This window comes from Brassica napus, chromosome A10 (genome assembly GCF_020379485.1).
Source record: "Brassica napus cultivar Da-Ae chromosome A10, Da-Ae, whole genome shotgun sequence".
Taxonomy (NCBI): domain Eukaryota; kingdom Viridiplantae; phylum Streptophyta; class Magnoliopsida; order Brassicales; family Brassicaceae; genus Brassica; species Brassica napus.
In genome coordinates this window covers 12,311,905-12,338,494 of record NC_063443.1, presented here as the reverse complement: position 1 = coordinate 12,338,494, position 26,590 = coordinate 12,311,905, and the positions used below count along the sequence as shown (strand labels likewise).

Sequence of the window (26,590 nt, the reverse complement as noted above, 5' to 3'; positions counted from 1 at the left end):
ATAAGTTGTCACTAATTACAATTATTTTGACTAATAGTATTTGAGATAAATAAAATTATTTATAAAATCAATGCAGTTTGCGATTAATTTTCAGCTGAAAGTAAATATAATTTGCAGCTGAAAGTAAATATAATTTGCATTTGAATTATAAGTGACATTTTTTATGTAACAAAAAAAATGTTAAAATGACACTTATTATGAAACAGATAGAGTATTTGTTACGAAAAAGGTGTATTGCTAAAAATAGATTGCCAACCATAGTTTTCTTTATTGTGCTATTTGTCACAAAAAATTATTGAAGGAAATCTTTGGCAAACGTAACTCCAAGAAAAGAGGAATAAAAACGGAAATAAATAAGGAAGATTACTCTCTCCTTATGGTAGCAGATTTACCATTTACACGGTGGTACACTATTTTAACCAATGAACAGCCAACATCCCACCGGGACATTAGTTCCCTCTTTTTGAAATCCCAAACCTGCATTTCAGAAATGAAATGATATTATTACAGTCTATTTGGAGATATAAACCAGACATATAAGCACGAGTCAATCATAAGACAACTGGGAAACTTTACGAACCTTTACATCACCATGGTATCCTGCACTTATCATGAGTGTGTTTGTGGAATCACACGCAACTCCAACCACTTCACCATCATGAGAGTAACTTCTAGTCTCTGACTTATCCAAGTAGCTACCACGGCTGATTCCAGATTGGAGGTTGAATCTCTCAATCCAGCCACTGGCAGTTCCGACCACAGCAAAGTTTCCACACGCACTGATTGCACAAGCCTGTAAGACAAGCAACATTTCGAGTTCAATAACAGATCGTGCAAAAATCAGAAAGGCAAGTGTTGGATTATCAGGGCATGGTTTGAGGATATGTTCTCTAAGAACAAAGTTCTGAAGGCTCCATACATATGCTTCTGCTGTATCCATATGGCATGTATGTAACCACATTGCACCAATCACGCTCCCTAATTTCAGCTTCAAATTCGGAAAGAATTGAACAACACTCGTTAGGTAGGATGTATACCAAGAAAGGAGATGCAATTTTCTCTTCATCAGCATGCAAAATTCATAGAACATAACACAGGGTAAATCTCTAAGCTTAGTTCACAAAGTCGGTATACTAAAATTATTTGCGCTATTGTTACCTAATTACAGCTCAGCCCAAGTTGTAGTAATCAATAGGCTTTAAGTTTTTGTTTCTTCAGGCATATCATGATATTAAAAATGCGACTGAGAGAAATTAACCAACATGATTGATAATATGGCAAAAAATAAAGATAAACAAAGTACCGCAATCAAACGCAATGACAGGATTCAGTTTCAGCTCTTCATCCTACATTAAAAAAAAAGTTATTTAATTTCATGCTTTTGAGAAAAAAGGCGTTGTTCTCAAGTCTTCTCTGTGGAAGAAGGATTCGGAGAGGACACAAAGAAAGAGTGTGCTTTGCTCACAACGTCTATATATTTAGACTTCCTCTGCACCATCGGTTACAAAGCTGAGGATCCACAATACATGTGTGATGTGTCGCCAAGGAGCCAATCTGTTAGACTTCAACTACCCTTCCATCACTTTCCCTAATCTCATGGACTCTGTCACGGTCACACCTCACACGCAAACTCAAGAACGTTGGACCGCCTACGACCACTACAAAGCCCATTTCCGATCGCCTATGGGAGTTTATTAAAGAACGTTTATTAAAGTCTCCGTAGAGGCCAAACAGCTCAAGTTGAACAAAGTTGGAGAGGAGAAGATCTTTCAGATGACCCTCTGCCCTATGTCAGTGACTACCCAAGCATTACGTTAGGAGTAGTCCCATTGTCGTCGAACTTTCAAGCCAGCCTCTAGCCACTTTATACATCATTCTACTAATCTATCTTTTCACTTTCATTATCATATCAGGCTTTATATTGTTTTGGATAATATTAAAATTTTAATAGTTAAAAAACATGTTATAGGCACTATATAATATTTAGAAAGATAATATTACATGTCATGTCATAATGTTGTGCAACTTAATATGTTGCCAAGTGGAAGTATGAGTGAGCAAGAACTTAACGGTGCTTCTTGCATGCCCAGTGACAAAGTGTACTAACCACATAAGCTGTGTCTTGGATCTTGACCAGCAGATAAACTCACTCTCGTTTAGGCAACGAAGAAGAGATGAAGACGAGATCATCATCCTCGGCTGCCCTGGTTCCTTTTGTCAGGTCTCCGGCGGTTCACGGTCGCGAAGCCCTGCTGCAGATCGTGGACCCCACTTCTTCTAGCCGAAAACTTTTGCCGGGGTGGACCATTGTGAAACGGCCGCGATCGTCATCTACTAGCCGCAAAGGCAGTGTCGATACTGTAAGTGAAAGCTGACCTATCTTGATTGTCCTGTGTATGATTGGTATCAAGTTGATGATTTTTATTGTGTCACATAGCTCTTGTTTGTTGCATCTTGCATGTGAGGGTTCTATGATTCGTTTTTTTTTTTACATATGGTTTCTTGGTTCAAAGTATTTGACTATTTGTATTAAAGATAGATCTTAGAGAGTTATTATTTGAAAAAAGCTCATATTTACTTTATTTTTGTGTGTGCGTTTGTGGGTAAGTACTTTGTCGAGCCAGGAACTGGTAGAGAGTTTCCGTCTCTAGAATCTGTTCAGAGACACTTGGTTGGAGAAGTACATGATAGACGCTTGACTCTAACAGGACACTTCTCCAATGAAAGGACAAGGGTTTATGAAGAATCCAGAACCAAACAGGTCACTTGATTTAGATTCGAATTTGCATGGTTCTTATATCAAAAAACTTTAATATATATATATCAGTGTGTTCGTTTTTTATTTGTTTTTACAGGATCGTCGCAGGTCAGAATATGCCTCCAAGGGTTTCCGTTTACCTAAAGGATGGATTGTTGAGGAGTTTCCTAGATTAAACTCCTATCATATTGATAAGGTACTTATGTAGAGCTTATCAGAGCTATTATGTTAACTCTTTTTTTTATTGTATCTCAAACAATGTATGTATTGGTTCCTTACTTCCTTTCAGTTTTATGTTGAGCGAAAAACAGGATACCGGTTCCGTTCCCTTGTTTCCGTTGAGAGATACTTGAAAGATCCCGGGAAGCGTGCAGATAAGCAGCCTATGCTTATAGAGCATCACCGTCCCCGTTCCAAAGGTTTCAGTTTACCTGATGGATGGATCGTTGAGGGGAAACCGCGGAGCAATTCCAGTCAAATTGACAAGGTACACACATCTGTAGGTTTGGTTATCTTCGGTTTGCGTGTTATGGTCCAACCGTTAGTGATGTTTGTTTGTTTGTTTGCAGACTTACATTGAGCCAGGAACGGGGAATAGATTTCGTTCTCTAGCTGCTGTTGAGAGATACTTGAACGGTACAGATGACTCGGTTAATTCCATGGTGCCTTCCGGGCGGCTTTCCGTAAGTTTCTAAAGCTTTTACACTATTTAGAGGTACTATGAACCGTTTATATACTATACCGGTTTGATGGTGTTTTTCTTCAATTTTTGGCTAACCCGAATCAGGCCGGGTTTCAGACCGTTGTTGTTGACGAAAATCCACCAGAGAAAGTTAAATGGGTACTGAACGGTCCAGGTGGAAACATGTTTAGTGCGCATGTGAGCGGCTCGGTCGTGTCTAGCTCTGTCAAACAGACATGGTCTGAGGCTTTTGTCTCACTGATCCAAGACCGCTTTTAACCAAAATCTGGGTCCTTGGTTTGGCGTTTTTTGTTGTCGGTTTTATCACTTATGGTTTACTGTTTAACAAGATATCCCGGTCGGTAATCTCTCCAGTCCAAGAAGTTCATATTTCGGTCTAGTTTATAATCGACCTTAATAACCGGTTTTCCAGATTTTCCCTGTCCATAGTCGGTGTGAACCGAATTTTGCTATATCGGGTAGGTATGTTAGTGCTCACATTAAGTTTTGAGTAAATCGAATGTTGTATGTTTTTTTTTTTGTAACTTGAGAATGTTGTATGTTGTTAGTTTGTAATGGTTAGAATTCCTCGAATTTTTTAATGTGATTTTAAAACTGCTTTTATATATTCTTTCTCACTATTTTTTTTTCTTTTCACACTTTTAATCAACTTCTCAAATATAAGCGCCAAATATAAATAGTGAAGGTCATACATTCATTTTTTTTTCTTTTTTGATAACCGTGGGGATTCGGCGACCGAGGTCAACCGACTAAGTCCACGGCACTCCACGTATTCTTGCGATTTAACGCTAGTCTGGGTGGCCATACGGGGTTTCGAAGCAGGGTCCATATTAGGGCTTTTGCTCTCTCAAGACCACTAGCCCACCACCATGTGGTTAAGGTCATACATTCATACCAACACAGATAAAACTAGTATCTCTCAAGTTTGGTATCTTAGATTGAGAGGGTGTTGTTTGATCGTCCATGCGAGGTATAATAGTTATGCAGTGAATGGTTTAGAAAAAAAAAGAAAAATGCAACTAAAAACATAAAATAATAGAACTGTGAAGTAGAGTGTGTACACGCAATGGCAGGCTCTTTTTACCAAAAATATTAATTCACTTTCAGTGAAGTCAGTCACCTACTGCAAGGTCTGCAAGATCTTATGCATTTATATAATCTCTATCTGTTCTTGAATTTACATCAAGAAGACAGAGCCTTTGATAGACTAGATTGTATACAATTAACTTATTTAAAAGATTCGTCTAAACCTTTCTCCTTTTCTTCTGTCAACCTAATGTTTCTTTTTCTTTTTATAGAAGAAAACCACAAACACTATATGGATTTATGGATTGAAATAAATTACAATTTACAACACAGCAGAGGCTCATGTCTAAATTCTAAAATTTGTGTTTAAAGCTTCATCATAGAAAAAATCAGTTAGTTATTCCAGGGGTTTTCAGATTTTTTCCTTCTTTAACAAAAAAACCCAAAATAAAAAAAAAAAGTAAAAGAAAAACACAGTCCAAAGTTAAGTAAAAAAAAAAACTTCATCATAGAAGATCAACAATGTTTTGATATCATGTGGTGATTCATATATTTTTAATAAAAAAATAATATTTATTTATTATAATCAGCATGTCAAATCTTTATATTCCATTTCATTTTCGATGTGAAATTTTAAAGAGTTTAAACATCTTGATATATGAAAAAACTATTCCCCCTAAATAATCATGTGTTTCTGTCAATTAAAAAAGTCTGATTATTGCGAAATTAGTGATATATGTGTCCCAGTTTCGCTTCTTGATAACAAGATTCAAAGTACATTGGATGTGTTGACTCTAACAAATACTTTTATGATTTTGTGTAGTCTTTAGAATAGAGTTTTGTGATGCATTTGAACGAAGACTTTGAATATCAGTGCTATTTAACACTTCTAGAAATAGGTAAGTGGAAACTTCTAAGTTTTCAAAGTCAAAAGACAACATTGTTGGTTATTGAAATTTCTTTTGGTATATGACTATTAAAATATTGTGTACGTGCTACAAATTGAAATTGGAATTGACGCCAAAAAGTACAAATAGGCCAAAATTAAAGGGCATAGAAACTTTTTCTGAATTATAAATTTGTAACCTCAAGGCACCACCCCAGCATTGACTCTACGCTATGTTATAATTTCAAGGGCAAATATCACTTTACCACATTTCAATGGCATTTATTCGATTATAATATATTGTTTTCGATGCAATTTCCAGTAACATATAATTCAATTTTCTTCTCTAAACAGATCACGCCAAACTAGAGTCAATTTGTAAAATAATGAATAATACTGTATTTGTTAAAATTTAGAAAATATTTCGTAGGAAAAAATGCATCATAAATATCTATAACCTTCAGTTAATTGCTAAAACTCAGAATCACGTTACCACTACTAGAGATTCTATCAATACTCATTCGTTCCTACTCCAATGTGGGTAGTAGAGTTAGCAGTGAAACAAAATGAAAATTCGTAAGTGAGATTCCCAATAACTATAGGTGAAGTAAACCGAATCTGAAATTAACCTCAGAAGACACATAGGGTCAAACTAAAACATTTTTAAATATGTACACATCATGTTTACTATTTAGCATCCATAGGGTTTTTAGTAGTTACCTACACATATCACAAAAGCTTATAACTACTCATCATTCCCTATTCTTTTTTTTGTTTGTTCTTAAACCCAAAATAAGCTTGTTAGCCTCCGTGTCGTTTCTTTTGTTACTGGTGCACACCATTGTTCCTTAGACCCACCGACTTTGGTTTTCTCGGAATGCATTTAGCTAGAACCGCCTCTTCCTCATCCTTCTCCGTCGTTGGTCCCATTCTTGAACTCCTAATGCATCATCAAATAAACAAATAATTATTATTATAACCCTTATATTTCGTATTGGTACATACATAAACATCTACAATGAAGACACATTTGAAAGACGCACCAAAACGTACTTGTATACTTTTTTACCATTTTCAGCTCTTCAATCAACCCACGCCATACCAATTATTTGAATGTACGTTAACAAAAATAAAACAAAACCAAGCACAGATACACAACCCATTAATTGTTTACCTGTCAGCATTGTAAGAAGAAGATCTTTTCAAAGCAGGAACAAGTTCCTTCTTGGTCTCAATCAAACTGCCGCTAAAATACTCCTTATCTTCCAGTTTTACCCTCCCGAAACTCTGTAGTTCCTTCTCTGCCCTCTCAAGACAGTTATCCCCTGTTCCTCGCGTTACCGTGCACCCGCTACCTCCAGTCAACGACAGCCCTTGATCTTTCAACAAAACGGGCCCACATTCTTTAAACGACATCGTACCGCACGAAATCAGCTGCATCAACACGGCAGAAGCTCTCATTCTCCCGCTAGATAAACTCTCCACCGTCCGATGATCGTTAGTGCTCTCGTTTTGACGCAATATCAGCCGTCCATCCGCTTTGATCAGATTCTCTAAAGTCTCGGGGCTCGAATCCGACGGTGGAGGAGAAATCTCGTCTCTGCTCAGCTCAACGCTCTGATTCTCGCAACCCGCCGGACTTTTCACCACCTCCTCCTCTATCTCCTCCTTCGCCGGTTTTCTCCTCCGCCTTCGATCGTCCGTCTGAGTAGAAGCGTCCGCCGCGAGTCTACGAGCCGACTCGGCGCTCGACTCGGTCGCTTTGTACACCTTGTACTCGCTGAGATCGATGGAGCTCCACGACTGGTTTCTCCGACGATGCACCGCCGGCGGGATATCGTCGCCGGAGTTTTTCTCCGGGTTTAGAGATCTCGGGTCTCTAAACGACGTCGTACCGAGGAGGCTCCTGGGGTTAGAGAGAAGACAGGAATCAAGAACCTCAGAGCCTTTGAGTACGTATTCTTGGCCTTGCACAGGGGAGATGAAGTCTTCCTCCGATAGATCGTGCCAGACGAATCCATTTTTGTAGCTCCTGGAAGCTCAGAAGATCGGACGGTTAGGATTTAAAGGCGGAGGAGTGATAGATTCTGACGGTGGAGGAGAAAAGAGTTACCTTTTGGAAGACCAAGAGTAGAGATTAGCCATGCCTTTGCCTCTAAGATCATTCAAGCGGTTTATCACATCTGAGAAAAAAAAACAATTAACTTTTTTGAAGCTACAATTTGAAAGTTGCCGCCTTTATCACTGTTATGTTCCAGTGGTAATAAAGAGTAAACAGCCAAAGAGAAGAGAGAGTTTCAAAACCTTTTGAACTCAAAAAGTAACTTTTTTGTTTTTTTGAAAAAAAAGCTGTCTTTTTCAGTTACAAATCAAGAAAATTTCAGAAAAAAAAAGTAAGTGATTTTTGGGTCTATGTGTTATACCTTTGAGATAGAGACCATCGCCGGAAGAGAGTGTGACTTCCATGAAATGAGGATGGTCAAGCTGACCATTCCGGGAGAGATAATAGACTACGGGAACTTTCCGGTTAGCAACCGGTTTATGACGAGGCTCAGACCAGATTCGGTTCCGGTCCGGACTGGTGTCTTGTTGTTGGTCTCTAGATCTCCTGGGGACCAGATAGTTGCTATCTGGTGTTGCTCTGAACACTCTTGAACTCATCCTGTTTTTGTGTGTTTGTTTCTTTGTTTTGTGGAAATGAAAGAAAGAAGAATAGACGAAGAACCCGAAGTGAGAGTTTCTTTGGGGAGTTATGAGGAAGTGATGTTGATGGAAAGACAAAATCTTTTGTTTATGAGTTTGGATTTATAGAAAGTAAATGAAGAAGAGGGAAGAGAGATGATTTTTTTTTTTTTTTTTTTTTTGAAAAATGGGATGCGAGAGACAAAGGGCTACACAACAAATGGAACTTTACTCTCTATCTCTCTCGCTTCTGGCTTTTCTGATACAAACCATACCAGCTCTTACTTACGCCAGTAAAAGAGCATTGTCTAAAGTCAATTTAATTTAAATTCCTCTAATGACTAATTCAATTATTTTGTGACTTTCTTAGGGTAGTATTTTTCTTTTCAAATTTGAATTTTTTTATAAAGTTGGTAGAGATTTTGAATAAATTATTTAAATATTAGACTTATTAGGAGGTTTGTATATTGAACTAGGCTAAATTATTTAATATTTAATAGAATAACATTAGATTTTGAAAAATTGAAGGGTGTCCAAATAGAACATTAGATTTTTTTTTAAGAAAAACAAAAAATTCTGAGTGTTTAAAATCTAGATTTTCAGTTTAATGTGTATTTGTTTAAATTGTACCTTTTCTAAATATCAGTTTAATAAAAACCTAATAAATTCAAAACCTTGCTGTTTTATGTAAATAATTTGGAAATTTGTTTACGTTAAAGCGCCTTTGGGGAAAAGAGCATAGCCTTAATGATCTTATTTTGTCATTATATACCTTTTAACTATACTGATTTTATAGCAAAAAAAATGTTACTTACCTGAAATAATATAACTTATGTACACATGCATATGATAAATAAACTATGAAGGCAAACCATATGTACTATATTAGAATTAAAAATGTTACATTATGAATAATCCAAATTGATCGTACGCATAACTACATTAAGTGAACTAATATAATAAGGTTTGTACAGGATATCGAGTCAAGCGACGCTGTTTAGAGCGTTTTCAATGCAGTTTATAAGATTTTAAAATGCTAATGAAGTTGACTAAAGGAGACCACTTAGAGAACCCTCTTCACACCTAACTTTGACTACAAAATATGAAACCGACGACGATTTTAAATGTGTCGTCCATTTCAGCGACTTGATTTCTGTGGACCTATACGGCTATAGTTATGAAACTATGATACAAATATAAAAACGGAGATAATCTACTTCTAACATCTTTTTGCAAGATATATTTAAGAGTTATTAACATTGCAGGTCACTTTTAAGATTTTATTGTCACTCTCGGACACTTATAGCTACTGGGGTACTTTTTGAGTGGTTAATTACACCAATAACCTCCTAGCTGTTGCAAACTGAATTGTGGTATTTTTTTTTTTTTTATGTTTCCCACTTATTACGTTTTCTTCTTTTTTGGTAAAATATTTTGAATTTTAAATTGACAAAATCACTCTTTCTCTCTCTTTGTGTTCTCTCGTTTCCTCAATTTCTCAGATCTGTGTTAAACTAAACATGGAACCTTTTTTGGCGAGAAACTTAAACCTTTAATAATTTATACAAGTGAGTTTTATGGAGTCTTAGGTTTGATGTTGCCTGAATATGTAAAATACTATGGAACCAATTGACACAAGATAAGAAGAATAAGATGACGTTTTACATTTGTCTCGAATCTTCCAAGGTTCGTCATTTTGGTTTTGTCTGTATTTTGAGTTTGGTTTTGTTTCTCTTGAATTAGTCACTAGTTAAGATAAATGTTTGGTTTTCTTTTTATTTTGGATCATTTGTTGCAAGAGCCATCTGAGTATGAATCAGAAACTCTGTTTTTTCAAGGGAAACAGAGCACCTTCACAATCACACTATATGTTCATAAATATCCCAGAAATTTATCAGTTGGTAACACACAGTTATATGTTTCAATATATGTACGGCGAAAACTTAATCCACGTGTACACATTTTTCAAAGTCTACATGTACACCAGATCACAAAGCTTCACTATCGTATCCACATGTACACCGGCTGGCAAGATCCATGTGTACACCACAATTATTTTTAGTTTTGGTCATGAAATATGAAATACTTTTAAAGAAGATTTGTTCATTATTAGAGATTACAATTAAATTAAGGTTTGATGTTTGAGGAAAATGGTTTGATATGAACTCACTTAAAAGATGAATCCTTTTAATGACTGGAGATGAGGAGTGGTGTCCATGTGTACGATATGCTGGAGTGTACATGTGGACATTTTAATGACTAGAGATTTACAAATATATAACCCTAACGCCATGCGTTCATATACCATTCTGAGTTTAGTGATGTACAACATTAGTTTCTCGATCTCCTCCATAGGAACATGATGAGAACATGATTTTCAACTCACAACCATCATCCGTACTATTGGAAAAAGATTCACAATGACATGCATGTTTTTGGTTATTAAAAGATGACCGATACAGTTGAGTGTTTGTAAGCAATTGTAATTTTAAATGTCAATTTTGATAGTTTACGTAATGGTTGCACAATGTTGTTTAAATGTTAAAAATGTATATATGTGTACATATGTACACTATGAGATTGATGTACACATGAAATATGTACAATGGACACATTTCAAAAAGGTTACATGGATATTATGTACAATGCACAATGGACCCAAGCATTTTTCTAGCTTTCATCCACCTCTGCATGAAACTCTCTTTATCTCTGACCACTCGGTCCACTCCCAACTTTCAACTATTTCACAACAACTTTTTCTCACTAGGGAACACACCTTTGTGTACGTAACCAAACTTGCCTTGTCCTAACAAGTTTGCCTCAGATAAGCCATTGGTGGCTCTAGCTAACTCCTCTTATGTGAAAGTGCTTTGGAGAAGCGTAGCACAAGCCATGGAAAGAGTGGAGAAAGTTCTAGACAATCTGAGTAGTTGGAGCTGCCGCTTCTGCTCATAAAAGGCGGTGGTGGAGATGGAGGCTTACGTGGTGGTGGTGACGACATCAGAACATGATCTTACGGCGGAATTGCATTTTGTTGCCGCCATTTTGTTGATGTCCATCGTAAAGTCCTCCAACTGAGAAACAAAATAACATTCCAAATCCTAAAATAAGATTTTCAATTTTCGAAAAAGATTGAAATGTTGTAACCAGTTCATAACAAAAACAAAATTGCAATTCTCTAAGAAGCTAATACGTTTGGGGCCAGGAGGATGTGAAGGGAAGCATAGTAAGCACCTTATCGTCGCTTTTTCGTTTCTTCTTACAAATAAAAACCAAAATCACTATCACAAGAAAAGAGACTCCTCCGATGAAGTTACCAACCACCACTCTTGTTGATAATCCATCCTAAGAAGGAGATAACGAAGATGGAATTCAAAGATATTTTCCTCCGTCGCCGCCTAAAATAATCAACGGTGGTTTTGATACCAGAGATGAAGGGTATCAAATAGGGGATTCAGGAGGTAATAACATGTGTGGGAGGAGACAATTGAGGAGAAAGAGGAATACAAGAAGGCTGAGGAGATCTGGGATTAGTGGTTGGTGGCAGAGAAGAGATTGTGGTGGGACGAGACGTAAAAAGTAATTAAGATTTTTTTTTTTAACGTTGAGAAGAAGTAGGGTATAATTGACATTTTATCTTTTCACTTATGTTGAAAAGCTTGGACAAAGTGTCCTAGTAGTAAGATGTGTTCTATTGTGATATTAAAAAGATGAAAGTGACTTAGAATGTAAATGTTTCTATATTTAACGATGGTAGGCACTAGCGGTAGGCAGTTAATGACTTAATGTTCGAGATTTACAGTCTCTGTCGTTTTATCTTTGTGTTAAATGGATATTCAAGGATAAATACTCCAGTTTTTACTTTCTTTTGTGTCAAACCTTCCAGCTTTTACATTTTCAAGTAGAAACATAAAGCAAAAAAACTATTTGGGTCAAAAACAAGAGTAACTCGTAGAAAATCTTACAAAACCTAACAGAAGATATAAGGCAAAAACTAATCCAATGTTTTCAAAGTACAAACAGAAAATACATAATGGAACGTTTTGGTCACAAATTCACAACTGATGTTACATAAAACATCATCCACACGACCACGACGAGTGATTGTTCCAACTACATGGCTACGCTAGGTTACCACATTTGAAATTGAACTTTTAGGTATGTATTATATTTTTCTTTTGTTCGGTGCGGGCCACAATGAATTGAATCCATGAGGTGTTTTGTCATTAGAAAATCATCCAATTAAATGATTATGGCTTGCTCAAAGGAAAAAAGGTTATACTTTGACTTTTATTTCTTACTTTTCATGACAGGAGTTCACGGACAATGTATCAATGTGGTCCCTTAAGAGATTTTGTGATGAAGGGTTGAGATGGATCAAGATGATTCTTTCATCAGCTGCATTATGAAATTTGTATACGGTCAGTCACTGGACATAGATACGCTCCCTTCATAAAATCCAAATATTCTCTCCTATTTATCGAACGGCTCTCATACTCTGACTGAGATTTATCAGCACGCCGCTTATTAATAGTCATGCATAAGCATCTCACTTTCGTTGTTTTTTCTTGATATCTTGTTTGTTGTTGTGTTTCATATCTCCTTTTCAATGTATATGGATTATGGATAACAAGTACAATTCCATTGATTTAAAATGGTATCTTGGGTCAAAAAGTAACCTAATCAATGAATAGAAATACTGTTGTGATGTTTCTAGTGAATATATATGCATGCACATGTTTGAATAGAAACATTGTTGTGATGCTCCTAGTGAATACATGTGCATAGCAGATTGTACGGAACAAAAAAAATTGTACAGTGTTTTCTTGTTTTGATACAGGTTTCCAGCGTATAGTGAAATCAGTTAAACTCGGTGTCGGTTTAAATGGTATGAGAAAATAGTGACAGAACAATGGCCAACAAGAATGAAATAAAAACAAAGTTGCGGTCGGTCGTCCAAGTTAGCGGCCTAATAATCAAACTCACCCGTTCCTTTTTTTGATTTCACGTGGCCACTCAACAAAATATATAGTACTTTTATTTACAAATAAATTATTATCCATATTTACTAGTAGTTTTGTATACACCCAAGACATCCTATCTCCCTGCCATTTATTGCTGGCTCCAACTTTTTTTTTTTTGGCAACCTGCTGGCTCCAACCTAAATACGAATTTCCTGGTAAATGAAGTATCAAACAAGATACCAAGCTTCCTTCCAATCGAGAATGTATTTTTCGTTTGGAACGAGATTTGGGAAACAAGACTTAGTCTATGCACAATTAAATAAACAGTAAAACAGTTAATGCAGGTAGCAAAGAAAATAGTAAACCAGCTATTACGAATAGTAAAAAGCCTCGCAAACAAATAGTATTGCTAAAATGTTGAAATCGAATAGTACATATAGGCAAACAAAACAGAGCCAATCGATATATCTCTAACGGATTGATAATATTTATTGTCATCTTTTTTTTCTTTCTTACACCGTTACTAGAAACATAACATTATTTTTTCCTCTATATTTTACCTATTATAAAGTTAGATTTATTCCAATAATATAACACTCTATAATAAAATTAATCTATTAAAAATTAAAATATAAAGAAATGTAACTGTTTTATTCTAAAATTAAAGTAAAATGGTAAAATTTCTACAAAATCTACTTTATAATAGAATCATTCTATTTTACAAGTAAATATAGAAATAAAATTAATGTTCCAATGGAAATGTCTATTTTTTTTTTTGTCATTCATGAAATTCAACTTCAATGTTTTTAACCATCGCGCAAAGAAACAAAAAAAAACAGAAATTAAAACAGCACATCCGATAGTTGCGCTAAACATAATGAATAGTGAAATGTATAAGTCTTATGAGGATGCCGACTCTGAAATAGCCAAGACAGCTTTCGTATGACTTAGGCTTTAGTGAGCCTCAGACACATCTCGAAAAATGTGTGCCTCTAGCCATACATGACTTGAAAAGCCACATAAGATTGGCATATGCGATCTTTTATTACACTCTTAGAGATCTCCATAGCCATTTGATTGTAGCCGTCTAATTATCATATTCAGTTGGAACTTCTCAAGCTCATTTCTAAACCTTTTTTACAGGATTAATTCACTTTGTGTCACTAAACAAAATATAAGACAACTAACTATAATCTTTGCGTTAGTTTACATCGCTAATAAGCAAATTAATATTTGTCCATTTTGGACTTTTAAATGTGTAAGGCTAGGCTAAAATGTAAATAACCATCATTTTCAAGAATAATATATTTGAATCATTTATAACCGGTTAAACTCCTCTATGCACAAGCTAAGATTTAATATATACATCCATGATTTATTGTAGTCGTCTAATTATCATACTATCATAGTATAGCTCTTTGTATTACAGTATTAGAAGTCTTTAACTTCTTGTGAAATCTCAACGGTAACGTAGAAATGAATGACGTGGAGGGTGGTGAAGTAGACCACGTCCATATTTTGATTAGCTGGCTAAACAAATAAAACCTATATACACAACCAGACAGCCAGCTAATTCTGAGACTGTGCCATTGGAAAATGATACGACGTTAAACAGTACAAGTTTTTCATTACACAAGCTTCGTATGTTACCAGTGCAATTTTTTTAGCTGGATTCTTTTTTGCTGGGGCACCGAATGTGTCAGATAGTGAGTGGAGAGGGTTTCACTGCAGGAGAGCATAATCCTTTCTCTCTAAACGAGAATTTTTTTGAAATCTAATCCAAAATCTTTCCTAAATCTTATTGTACTTGGCAAGATATGTGAATATACTAATAGTACTTGCCCTACATTCTCTGAAACAGAAACATCGCTATATTAAAGGGGTAGTTTCGACAATTTCATTGCACCACGTCACTAAGCTCTCTACTACTTTCATTGTTTTTGGCACTTAATTAGTTTCACTATTTCCCTTTGTTTTTGAGCAAATTATCCCTTTAAATTAAACATTCTGTAATATTCAATAAAGTTTATGATATACTATATACTTATTTCGATTACTAACCCGCCTTACGGGCCAAACCCTAGTTACTTATAAATAGAAAAATAGTTAAAAATATCAAATATGAAATAGAATGAAACTTATTTCAACCTCATACTGCTAACTGATTTAAGAGTTAAAAATCATAAACCTTGATATAACACATGTGGATGGATTACTGTCACAATCTAATCTTACCCAATTATGGACATGATAGTTAACCATTAGGGTTAAACCACTTGGTTAGTGATGTTAATGTCTTAAATTATGTCAACGGAAGAACATAGTTTATAAGTTTTGAATCAAACGTAACCCTGGTGCATGTATATATAAGCATGCATGGGGAGTATTTTCACAGAGAGTGGAGACGCATGCAATGAAATATTGCATAATCAAACAAAGTGAGGCCATGCACAATTCATGGGATCCTGAAATACAAAGATGTAAAGAAAAAAGAAAGATAAAGAATGGGACCAAAAAAGGGTCTTATCTTAAACTGTTAAAAGAAGGGGGGAAATCTTACTTAGTGGAGTGGCCATATGTAGAGGAAGTGTTTGGCGTCCATGTAACTCCATCTTATGTCTTCATTCTATCTACTTAAGATAATTTCCAATTGTTTTTCCTATTTTTTATTCTAAAATACAGTAATATAATAGAGTTGTGATATATTTTAATGGTATTCTATTTTATAATAGAAAATAGAGTGATGAAGAAAAAAACAATTTATTCTATATATAGAATAAATCTATTTTTTATTCTATTATAGAATGAAAAATATAATAGAATACCATTGAAACATTTTTATTATAAACTCTATTTTAGAGTGAATTTAGAAATGTCTTTAACTTCACTCCTTCGTAATTTTGAGTCTTCCATTACAAAGACTGCTTCAGAAAAGAATGTCCGATTCTTGCATTCTGCAATTTTAGTCAACTAAATTCCTTACGAGGATAATTAATTTATGATAGTATATCATAGAAGAATTTAAAATCGGACGCTATAGGTGTCTGAGCTGTTAATAAAGGTCAATGTTACTTTGGTGTAGGTAATGTTTATGCAGCCTATTAAATTCGTCTAGGTGTCCATTAATATATTGGTAAATATTATCTTTGTTAAACATATAGGAGTAAAATATACTAAAAACATATCTCCAAAAACTAATCAAGTTGTCTAGACGGTCCCCGAACGCCCGATTAACAATCCTGAGAACATTGGAGACCAAACCCAACTATCAAAATAATACTAATACTAGAATAAGACGGAATTAAGTTATTATTTTTATTATATTTTGGAGAATGAAACAATAGTTTGGCTTCATTTGGATTAGGGGTGTTCAATCCGGATATCGGGTTGGTTTCAGTTCGGTTCGATTTTTTCGGTATTTCAGTTAGTAAAATATAACTACTATTCTAAATCCGTATTTACTTTGACTTTAATCTTTCACATACTTTTGAAAGATTTCAACTGGACGACTAAATTGATCAGCCAATCTTGTTGCTTTAAATCATTAGTATTTATATATATATATATATATATATTATTTAGTTTGAATATTTATTAAATAAAAATTCATATGCGTTATATTTTATGATCATTTGTAACTTATTATAACAAAAAAATAATCTATTGATCACAAAATTTTCAGAGTGGGAATATTCAAATTTCTAATAATATATAGACGTTTTGAAAAATTCAAAATATAACATATAAGAAAAAATATAAATGTTTTTATTATATATTTAATGTATTTTTTAATATCTTTCAATAATATAAAATTAAAAAAAAAACTAAGATACCAAAATTGTTATCAAATATTTATTATTCATAATAATTAATTTTTATATATACGTTAATCATATTAGGTAATTTCGTAGTTTCTAATTAAGAAAAGTGCAAAAACAAATTTGGTAGATTATTTATCAATTCGATAGTTAGTTTAATAAAAAATATAATGTAAGTTAAGATGGTCCAAACTATTTTTTAAGAATAGTATATTTTATATACTCATTTATTAAATGAGAATTTATAATCATACAGTTCTATGATCATTCATATCATTTTATAATTGAATATTTAAATCATCGATAACAAAATTTTCAATGTGAAATCTTTAATAAGTTTATAATTTATAAATGTTTTTGAAAATTCATTGAAAGTTTTAATATTAAAATATTTATGTAATCTTATGGTATATAGTATAATCTATATATATATATATATGTGTGTGTTTTATTATTAAATGATATTTTTTACTCATATGGTTTTAAAATCATGTGTATCTTCTTATAATATTAAATAAAAGTTCATATTAATACAATTTTATGATCATTTGTAACTTATTATGACAAAAAAATAATCTATTGATCACAAAATTTTCAGAGTGGGGATCTTCAAATTTCTAATAATTTATAGACGTTTTGAAAAATTCAAAATATAACATATAAGAAAAAATATAAATGTTTTTATTATATATTTAATGTGATTTTTAAATATCTTTTAATAATATAAAATTAAAAAAAAAACTAAGATACAAAAATTGTTATCAAATAGTTATTATTCATAATAATTAATTTTCACATATACGTTAATCATATTAGGTAATTTCGTAGCTTTTATTTAAGGAAAGTGTAAAACATTTTTTTGGTACGTTATTTATCAGTTCGATAGTTAGTTTTATAAAAAGTGTAATATAAGTTAAGATTGACCAACCTATTTTTCTAAAAATAGTATATTTTGTATAGTTATTTATTAAATAAGAATTTATAATCATACGGTTCTATGATCATTCATATCGTTTTATAACAAAATATTTAAATCATCGATAACAAAATTTTCAATCTGAAATCTTTAGTAAGTTTATAATTTATAAATGTTCTTGAAAATTCATTGAAAGTTTTAATATTAAAATATTTATGTAATCTTATGGTATATAGTGTTTAATCTATATATATATATATATTTATTTTATTATTAAATGATATTTTTTACTCATATGGTTTTAAAATCATGTGTATCTTCTTATAATAAAAATGTTAAACCATTGATCATTAATTTTTAACATAATAATTTTAATAGTTTTAGTCATTTATTGTCGTTTTTAAAAATTCAAAATATAACATATACGGAAAAATTTAAATTTTATTTTTATAGCAAATTTGATTGTTTAATTTATTTTTATAATATAAAATTAAACAAAAAATGATGGAGGAGATATAAATTGTTATCAAATCTTTATTATTAAAATCATTAATTGTCATATTTATATATTAGTCATTTATGGTAATTCCGTAGGTTTTATTTAAGGAAAGAAAATAGCATATCATATCATTATATCATATAGTTTGACCAACTTATGTATCTAACAACATATAAAAATCGAATGTGGACCTACTTATTTTTCAATTGAATGTAGTCAATAATTGAGTGTCATCTATGCATTGGAACCTCTTTTAATTAATACAAAATTGAGGTTACATCTTTTCAAATGTTCCTGAATTAATATATAAGGGATTTACTTTGAATATTTTTGCCTCAATCATATCTACTAATCATATATTTCCAAATGTATTAATCTACGGGGCCCCTTAATCTAATTGTTATTATTTACTGCTTAATTTAAATGACCAAATCCAACTACTAATTGATCGACGGCTCAGATCGTGGCAATATGTAGTAGCTTTCGGAGTATGGTGGTGTGTAGAATTTTATAATGGATGTTGGACAATGGACAATTCGATAATTTGAAAGCAACAGGCAAAAACATTAGAACCCCAAATATTTCACACGATGATATTTAAAGCATTACAAGCACGACCACATAATCTTTAGGAACAAAAGAAAAATAAAGTGAAGAAAATCATAGTAACAAGACTTCTTTTTTTTTAGTTACTAATTCTTGATACGCAATGTTTAGAGCTAACGGAATGGTACCTCTCGACCTTGTAACTTTCGTAATGACCTAGTTGATGCAATTATTGCGAATCAAATACGTAATGTTTATTTTAACATCTTGAATTTCAACTATTCATGAAAACTGATTAACTTTTTTTTTTAGGGCTGGGCAATCGGGGTCCGATTCGAGTTTTGGTTCGGGTTTATTTGGATTTCATGTATACAAATTCATGAATATCTGTCCCATTTGAATATTATAATATTCTAGGTTGAGTTCAGTTCGGGTTTGTTTAGTCGGGTTTAGTTACATGTCCAAGACAATAATATGGTTTGAGGATGCCACATACAAAAATGTTTTGAAAATTTTGGAAATATATTGAGCTTAGTGGCCATGTAAGTTCCTTTTCGGAAAAATAAGAGACTCTGTTCTTGCTCTCCTGCCAAGAAAATAAAACCACAGAAATTAATATGCCAATCAAATCGTTCTAAGATCATCTCGCCATGTATGATGTATGTTTTAAAGTAAATTGTTTAAACTCCCATATTAAAAATGACCAACTTGGAATTTAGAGGTGAAGTTGTAATTTGTAAATCTGCAAATATATATATATATATATATAGTTTTTTGGTTTCGCCATAAAAAAATTTCTAAAGACCGTGTGAATTTCGAGCCTATTTCATCCCTCTACATATAGAATCTGTTGGATAATTCCAAGCTTGTGGAAAATTAACATATTATTAGATGTTTAATATGTTAAGATAAACACAATAAGAAAACTTAGAAATAGAAAAATGAAGTTTTTATTTAGGTTAGGTTTGTGTTTTCCATATTCCACATGTTAAAGGGAATTGTTTTTCATATAAATATAGATCTAATAGAGAATTGTTCCATATGATCTAAGTGAAACATATCGAGAGCTTTAGTTTTGAGTAGTTTCTAAAGCTAATAAGAAAAATTGTTCTTATAACTCTTTGTGTTTCTAAGAGATCTGAGAATACGTCTTCAAAAGTCCAATTAAAGAAGTAATAATTTGTATCAAAGTAAGTTTGAATCAGGCACAAAAGAATCAAATCCCTTACACTATCACTAGACACCACACATTTGGGAACCAATCTTTTTTTACTACAGATTAATAACACTTAGTATCACAGAAAGCTTCAAAAATAATTTCTGTAACAAAAAATACTATTTTTTTTAACACAAGCGTTTTTTCGGGTCTTAGTTATATCTTGGCAAAATGCAAGCACAAAGAGATTTGATTTGTTAAGAAAAGGTATACAGTCTTTATATAAAACATGTATACAGTAAACACGGTAGCACAAACAAACAGTTGAGATAGTTTTTTACAAACATAGAGCGCTAGCTTAATTTAAGGATCTAAGATAATTGAAGAGGACTATATAAGGGATGTTGTGAGCGGTTAAGCAAGATTATGTTTTTAATAAAACGGTTTAAGTTAAGATTATTTCCTTTTTCTGTCCCGGTTTCGTCTAGGTTTACCTGGTTATAAGGGCCAGCCCACAATTAACCATCCAAAAGACACAAGAACTATGATGGATTTGGCCAGTTCTGTCTGGGTCGTTATAAAACAAGTACTGATTTTCCACAGCTTTTAAAATAGAATTAGGACGCAACTTCAATAGGTTTCATGGCAGGTCCTGGAAATAGCCAAATAAATATCAGCTTGTAACTTCAAATTTTCTGAAGAAAATTATATACATTGATTTCCAAATTTATTATTATTTTTAATTATTAAAACCTTTATTAAAGCGCATGTTGCCTCCCAAAAAATCTTAGACGATCTGGTTTACTTCATTTTTTCTAAAATAAAGTAACTCTTCTATAGAGTTGAATATGATTTCAATGGTACTCTACTTTAGAGTAAAAAATAGAGTGATGAACAAAGAAAAAACAAATTACTTTATATATAGAATAAACTTATTTTTCACTCTATTATAGAGTGTAAAATAGAATACTATTGGAACATTTTTATTCTAAATTCTATTTTAGAGTGAAAAATATAGCAGGGTCGTAGATGTCCTTAAAACCAGTTTTGATAGGTTTGTCCACCAGTCTGGAACTTTTTTAGCATTTATAATAAAGACCATGCAACATCAATCTGAGTATAGTTCTCTAAGATTCCTGTAGGTCATTTTCATAGTTTTCCACAGAACAAAACAATTTGAAGAATCTTGGGAACTCTTTGCCAATTAGAGTTATCGCAGAGAAAACAAGAACATATAAACTCTTTATTCTCTGCTTCTATGGACCAGCACACCAGGTACTTACACACAATCCAGGCATCTAGAAGACGCAAGCAACATAAATTGCACACGTGACCAAATCTGTAACTGTAAGGTTAATGTAATTACACGATAAACCATATAATAATAAATATACATCCTGGAAAATTATTATTAACGAATGAATTAGGATTTGGAAAGATTATATACTAAAACCCAAAGTTTCATTTTACCAAAAAAAAAAACCCAAAGTTTCATTTTACCAAAAAAAAACCCAAAGTTTCATAGACGTGAAACAGAGTACCAAGAGAAATTTCACAATGTCAAGGCAAATAGAATTGGCCTTACTCAGTTACTAAATAAATAATTTGCTGGGTCTTTTTAATGAATTCCTAATCCTAAAAAGATATCTAAGTATTTAACTTTCAATCTCAAGCGCTGCTGCTAGATACAAAAGGCCACTTATCAGACACCCAAAACAATTCGACCCCTTCTGCTATATGCTTTTTCTTCTTTCTTTGCCTTTTATACGCTTCTACAGTGATATCTAGATTAACCTTTAATAAAGTCAAAGGACAAACTGCAATCATAACCTCACAAAATAGTTGAAAAATGTTAGATCCTTTTTTTGCTCACACAAATTTATATATTCCTTCCATATTGTTAAAACCATAAAGGAAAAATAATATTTTGCATTTTTTTTTTGTTTTAGATGATAAGATTATATAGTTTACCTCAGTTCCTCTCTTGATTGATTTGGGATAGCCGCTGAATATTTTACAGATAGTGCAATAGAAACTATTGAGATCTACCAAAAGAAAATATAAGAAAGTGTTCTTATTGCAACACAAAAAAAGACATATAAAAGGCCGAATTAATGGGAGTGTTGCATCAGTGTACATCAATCGCCTATTACCGATCATTTCCATTTTTAATGCTATAATGGCTTGATGGCATCATAAAACAACAGGCCCCCACATTATCATCAGCATAATCTCTCACCATATATGGACGGTAAAGATAAGAAAGACAAATCATTTGAGAATTTTAATAATGTGAGTGCTATATCGCGTAGACACAACAACACATTGTTCAAGTTGGCTCACATATAAATATTGGTCTAGAGTATGCCATAAGTTCCCACAAAACAAAACTGAGAAGTAACTTTCCTTCTATTCAGAGAGAAAATTAAAAAAGGAAGAGAGAGATGAAAAATGTGCAAGAGGAATACCGTAAAGGACCGTGGACAGAACAGGAGGACATCCTCTTGGTCAACTTTGTCCACGCTTTCGGAGATCGAAGATGGGATTTTGTAGCCAAAGTTTCAGGTTTGAAGGTGGAGGGAGAAACATGATAAGAATAGGTATAGGGTTTGTGTTTGGAAAAATGGGCGGTCTCTGGAAAGGACCTTCCATTTTAAAAGTCTGACCTAGTTTTGGTTGTAGGTTTACACAGAACAGGAAAGAGTTGCAGGCTAAGGTGGGTTAATTACCTGCATCCTGGCCTCAAACGTGGTAAGATGACTCATCAAGAAGAGCGTCTTGTCCTTGAGCTTCACGCCAAATGGGGAAACAGGTCAGAAGATATCTGCAAGAAACTGAGAAACCTCAAAACTTTCCTCTCTTTTTTTCTTCCTTTTTTATTTTTTTTTTGTTGTTGTATGAACTTTGGAAATATTCATATGCAGGTGGTCAAAAATCGCAAAGAAGTTGCCGGGTCGAACAGATAATGAGATAAAGAATTACTGGAGGACTCATATGAGGAAGCAGGCACAAGAGAAGAAGCGACCTATGTCGCCAACTTCCTCATCTTCAAACTGCTGCTCATCGTCTATGACCCACGACACTGGAGGATCCAATGGGAAAATGAATCAAGAATGTGATGATGGAAACTACTCTATGGATGACATATGGAGAGAGATTGATCAATCTGGAGCAAACATTATTAAACCGGTAAAAGACATCTACTACTCAGAGCAAAGCTGTTACTTTAATTTCCCTCCTCTTCCTCTGGCTTCTCCAACATGGGAAAGCTCCTTGGAGTCTACATGGAACATGGATGCATACGAGAGTAAGATGTCTTCTTTTGCCATTGATCAATTTCCTCTCAGTTTTGAACATGCTAGATCATCATGGTCGTCTTTAGTCTAGGATTTGATTCATTTGAATGTTTATATGTGAAGCTTATATGTATTATCATATCCATCTCCCTTTTTCTCAAAAATATGTTTTCATGGATACTATGTGTAATATAAGTGAGAACTATATTTCAAAATGAATAGATTTTAATGTTTCTGTGAATTTTTGTATATAAATCAATGTTGATAGATGATAATCAATGAGTATCCATTATTAAAACCGTGAGGTGTGAAAGAAGAGAAATAGAATAACCAAGTAGCAACGTGACAGAACAAGGCATATTCATCTGCTAGATAATCAAGAGAAATAGTTTGAGTTGTAAAGCTCAAGCCAACTTTGTCAAAACAGAATATAATCTTCTGCTTTATCATCTTGTTGATCAAATCGAGTATGTGTGTTTCTATTTAAGAAATTGCTCCATGATAAAAGATCAGTTCCCACTCTTTAGTCTTTGTGGTAAGATATCCTTTTCTATCTCTTTATTATATGAGCCACTACAGAGACTAAAGCTTCAACCTTTTAAAAGTTGTTTAAAAATTCAATGGGAAAAGGATAAGTAAAAAGAAGAGAAGGATGGCTGCTTAAAAGCATGCAAAAATAACTATTTATCAATTAAAAAGTGGAGAAGAAAGACTAATCGATAATAGTCAGCTAATACAAACAAAATAAGTAAATTATAATAAGCAGATATGAGATGACTGGCTGATTCTCACCAAATAAGGTTACCTGAATCTTATAATAGGCATATAAGGGAAGCTTGGAAAAAAAGCTCGGAGAAAACAATTAAGTATATATCTTCTTCATATGATTTTACCTGCCTACCTTGCGCCCAATAAGAACAAAAACAAAGAACAAAGGGATGGGGATAAAATAAGATCTACATGCAGAGTGATAATCTCAACTATCTTAAAGTCCTAATCATACCACAAATGACAAATCCATCAATAAATATCATAAGTAAACACCCAATAAGATTATCCCCTTTCCACCCAAAGTTATTGGAAGAGTTTGTACCAAAAGTGGAGTGGATATGAATTCATGCATATCTTAAAATCAGCAATAGATTATAATCAAAGTATTCATTACCTTGGAATTGATTCCACTTCCAAGAAAACGGAAAGAGCCAAACCACTAGCAACAAAAACATAACAGTAGAATCACTCCAAGTTTGAGATTAATAAAACAAGGCCTAATTGTCGTTTCAAATTATATAATTAATTTCCACTGGGATTCCGCTTTGCGTATGTCTTATAAGAAGGATGTTTTCTTGGTTTTATCTGTTTTCCCATTCCTCTTTTCAGGTCCAGGATTCTCCATGGCTATCGATAACACTTGTAGCTTGGTGTCTCGGCTAGAGTGAGTTTGAATGATCTTTCACATCTCTATAGATCTTTTACTACAATAAGGCAGTGATAAGTTTGTGAAACATTCCCAATCCCAATTGTGATAGTTTAAAAGAAACATGCTGAGAGAATGTCAGCGAGACCTTTGAACGTATATTAGCAATGATTAGAGTTGATTGAGAGAAAGTTCTTTAACAGAATGGAACACTGTCTAGCTAGGTGGAACAATGATGTTAAATACAACTAGTTGTATAACCTTTTTAAATAGCAACAATCACACTGCCAATCTCTCAGTGTGTTAACTGAGCTATGGATTTGAATGCAGATGATCAGATATTCTCACTATGCTTCAACTTGCCTCGCTATATATCCCTTGGGCCTTCTATTTGGAGCACAATTGTAAGTTTGAGAAAGGTGATATCTGGCCATGATAATTAGATAGTTAAATTGAGAAAGTCTTTTAGGCTTCAATTTATAGCCCAATTGAAAGTTTTCCAGTTTTCCTTCACCCTTTCTTTTGATAAGCTTAATAATTTATTTAATTGACCTACTTCACAACCTTTTTCCTTTTTTCATTAACGGTAGAAATATTAGTTACGAAAAGAGAAGGAAAGAAAACTCGTGATAGTTGTACAAAAAAAAAAAAAAAAGGAAACTCGTGATAACTTTCCTTTTTCTTAAAAGGAAAATACTATTGTCACCGAGAAAAGAACATGTATAAATATATCATTACCCCCCCACAGATCCTAATCCAACAACAACTCTAAAATCTTTCCAACGTAACTTCTCCAAACTTAAATCATACAAACTTTTAATCCTTCTCTAGTTAAAAATTAATTCTTGTAAAATGGCAATGACCATGTCCGATGGCTTACAACGTATTCGTTTCCCTAAAGGAATCTCCGGTTACATTCCTCCTCCGGGATTCGCCCCACGCGCCACCGTAGCTAACGCCCGCTTAAACGAGCTATTCAACGTAATGACTAGTTGCGAAGGCGTGTCCCAGTTTAAAGACATTATCTCAAAGTCTGACCGAAAAGCTTCAGCTGATGGTGCTGTTACTGACGTCAGACTCCGATTACTTCACGGAGGTTGTCCGAAACATTTACGGGTCGAGACGCGTCCAGAAGCTCCTCGGAATATCAGACGACATGGACGCCTTCTTCTGCGCCGCTATCTTGCGCCGGTTCTTCCATATCATAACCGATAAGTACGCATCCTACGTGGTCATTCGAGCTATGCTCGTTTTCGACAAGAAGAAGAAGTATGTAATGTACGAGCACCTTCTCCACCACGCGCTCGACATCGCGCGTAATCAGTACGGTTGCATCGCGCTTAACGAGGTCATAACCGACGCGGATGATCCTTTCTACAGAAATCTTCTACTAGACTTGGTCGCGCGCAACGCTCTCTGCCTAAGCAACGATCCTTCAGGTAACTTCGTTGTCCAACACGTGCTTACACTCTACGACTTGCGTTGCACGCACAACGTAGCGGTTAGTCTTCGTGGCCATTGCATCGATCTGTCGTTTAAAAAGTATGGAAGCTACATTGTAAAGAAGCTTCTAGATACTGAGGAGTCGATGGCTGTGGTGGTAACGGAGCTTTTGGAGTGCGAAGGAGGCAGGTTGATGAGGCTAGCGAGGAATGAGTATGGGAGTTTCGTGGTGGTCAAAGCACTGAGAGTCACGCATGAGATGAATAGGGTTGATCTGTTTAGGGGTTTGGTGCAGAAGCTGATGCCTTTTCGCCACCGTTTGCTTAGGTCTCACGGAAGCAACATTGCAAACATGTTGGAGTCTACTATTTAAGTTACCTAGCTCAAATCAAATTCTTCGAATTTTAATGTCTTAGGTTCCATTTCATTGTAATGACTTATATCTTGTAAGAAAGGCTTGTTGAAGAAGAATTACAATTT

The 26,590-nt window shown here is 33.7% G+C and overlaps 3 protein-coding genes, 1 long non-coding RNA gene and 1 pseudogene across 5 annotated transcripts; 3 read left to right on the top strand and 2 right to left on the bottom strand.

Moving 5' to 3' along the window:
* Positions 1-2,109: 2,109 nt before the first annotated feature.
* LOC106414222 (methyl-CpG-binding domain-containing protein 7) lies at positions 2,110-4,064 on the top strand. Its single transcript, XM_013854911.3, has 6 exons — positions 2,110-2,360; positions 2,609-2,761; positions 2,856-2,954; positions 3,048-3,245; positions 3,328-3,441; positions 3,558-4,064. Exons 1-6 carry the CDS (start codon positions 2,175-2,177, stop codon positions 3,717-3,719), a joined length of 912 nt encoding a protein of 303 aa, XP_013710365.2. The 5' UTR covers positions 2,110-2,174; the 3' UTR covers positions 3,720-4,064.
* A 1,912-nt stretch (positions 4,065-5,976) lies between these two features.
* LOC106412364 (protein SOSEKI 5) lies at positions 5,977-8,249 on the bottom strand. Its single transcript, XM_013853288.3, has 4 exons — positions 7,797-8,249; positions 7,487-7,556; positions 6,548-7,405; positions 5,977-6,313 (listed from the first exon to the last, which is right to left on the bottom strand). Exons 1-4 carry the CDS (start codon positions 8,032-8,034, stop codon positions 6,199-6,201), a joined length of 1,281 nt encoding a protein of 426 aa, XP_013708742.2. The 5' UTR covers positions 8,035-8,249; the 3' UTR covers positions 5,977-6,198.
* Positions 7,995-23,491, top strand: LOC125579210 (transcription factor MYB59-like). 2 transcript variants are annotated; one of them, XM_048743009.1, is made up of 4 exons: positions 7,995-8,008; positions 22,329-22,519; positions 22,637-22,766; positions 22,879-23,491. In XM_048743009.1, the coding sequence occupies exons 2-4, from the start codon at positions 22,399-22,401 to the stop codon at positions 23,339-23,341; spliced, it is 714 nt and encodes a 237-aa protein (XP_048598966.1). In that variant the 5' UTR covers positions 7,995-8,008; positions 22,329-22,398; the 3' UTR covers positions 23,342-23,491. The 2 variants fall into 2 exon arrangements, with proteins under 2 accessions (XP_048598966.1, XP_048598967.1); XM_048743010.1 differs by lacking the exon at positions 7,995-8,008 and having other exon boundaries at positions 22,329-22,554.
* On the bottom strand, positions 10,595-11,602 carry LOC125579211. Its single transcript, XR_007317209.1, has 2 exons — positions 11,290-11,602; positions 10,595-11,129 (listed from the first exon to the last, which is right to left on the bottom strand). It is a non-coding gene; the product is annotated as an uncharacterized LOC125579211 (long non-coding RNA).
* A 1,212-nt stretch (positions 23,492-24,703) lies between the features above and the next one.
* On the top strand, positions 24,704-26,590 carry LOC106362915 (annotated as a pseudogene).

What these genes read in the sequence shown, in the direction of transcription:
- LOC106414222 (XM_013854911.3), top strand. Translation starts at nt 2,175, where the DNA reads ATGAAGACGAGATCATCATCCTCGGCTGCCCTGGTTCCTTTTGTCAGG. An exon ending in GCAAAGGCAGTGTCGATACT is followed by an intron (nt 2,361 to 2,608) that starts GTAAGTGAAAGC and finishes TTTGTGGGTAAG; the next exon opens with TACTTTGTCGAGCCAGGAAC. An exon ending in AAGAATCCAGAACCAAACAG is followed by an intron (nt 2,762 to 2,855) that starts GTCACTTGATTT and finishes TTGTTTTTACAG; the next exon opens with GATCGTCGCAGGTCAGAATA.
- LOC106412364 (XM_013853288.3), bottom strand. Translation starts at nt 8,034, where the DNA reads ATGAGTTCAAGAGTGTTCAGAGCAACACCAGATAGCAACTATCTGGTC. An exon ending in CGATGGTCTCTATCTCAAAG is followed by an intron (nt 7,557 to 7,796) that starts GTATAACACATA and finishes TTTTTTTCTCAG; the next exon opens with ATGTGATAAACCGCTTGAAT. An exon ending in TCTTCTTACAATGCTGACAG is followed by an intron (nt 6,314 to 6,547) that starts GTAAACAATTAA and finishes ATGATGCATTAG; the next exon opens with GAGTTCAAGAATGGGACCAA.
- LOC125579210 (XM_048743009.1), top strand. Translation starts at nt 22,399, where the DNA reads ATGAAAAATGTGCAAGAGGAATACCGTAAAGGACCGTGGACAGAACAG. An exon ending in TTTTGTAGCCAAAGTTTCAG is followed by an intron (nt 22,520 to 22,636) that starts GTTTGAAGGTGG and finishes TTTTGGTTGTAG; the next exon opens with GTTTACACAGAACAGGAAAG. An exon ending in CACGCCAAATGGGGAAACAG is followed by an intron (nt 22,767 to 22,878) that starts GTCAGAAGATAT and finishes ATTCATATGCAG; the next exon opens with GTGGTCAAAAATCGCAAAGA.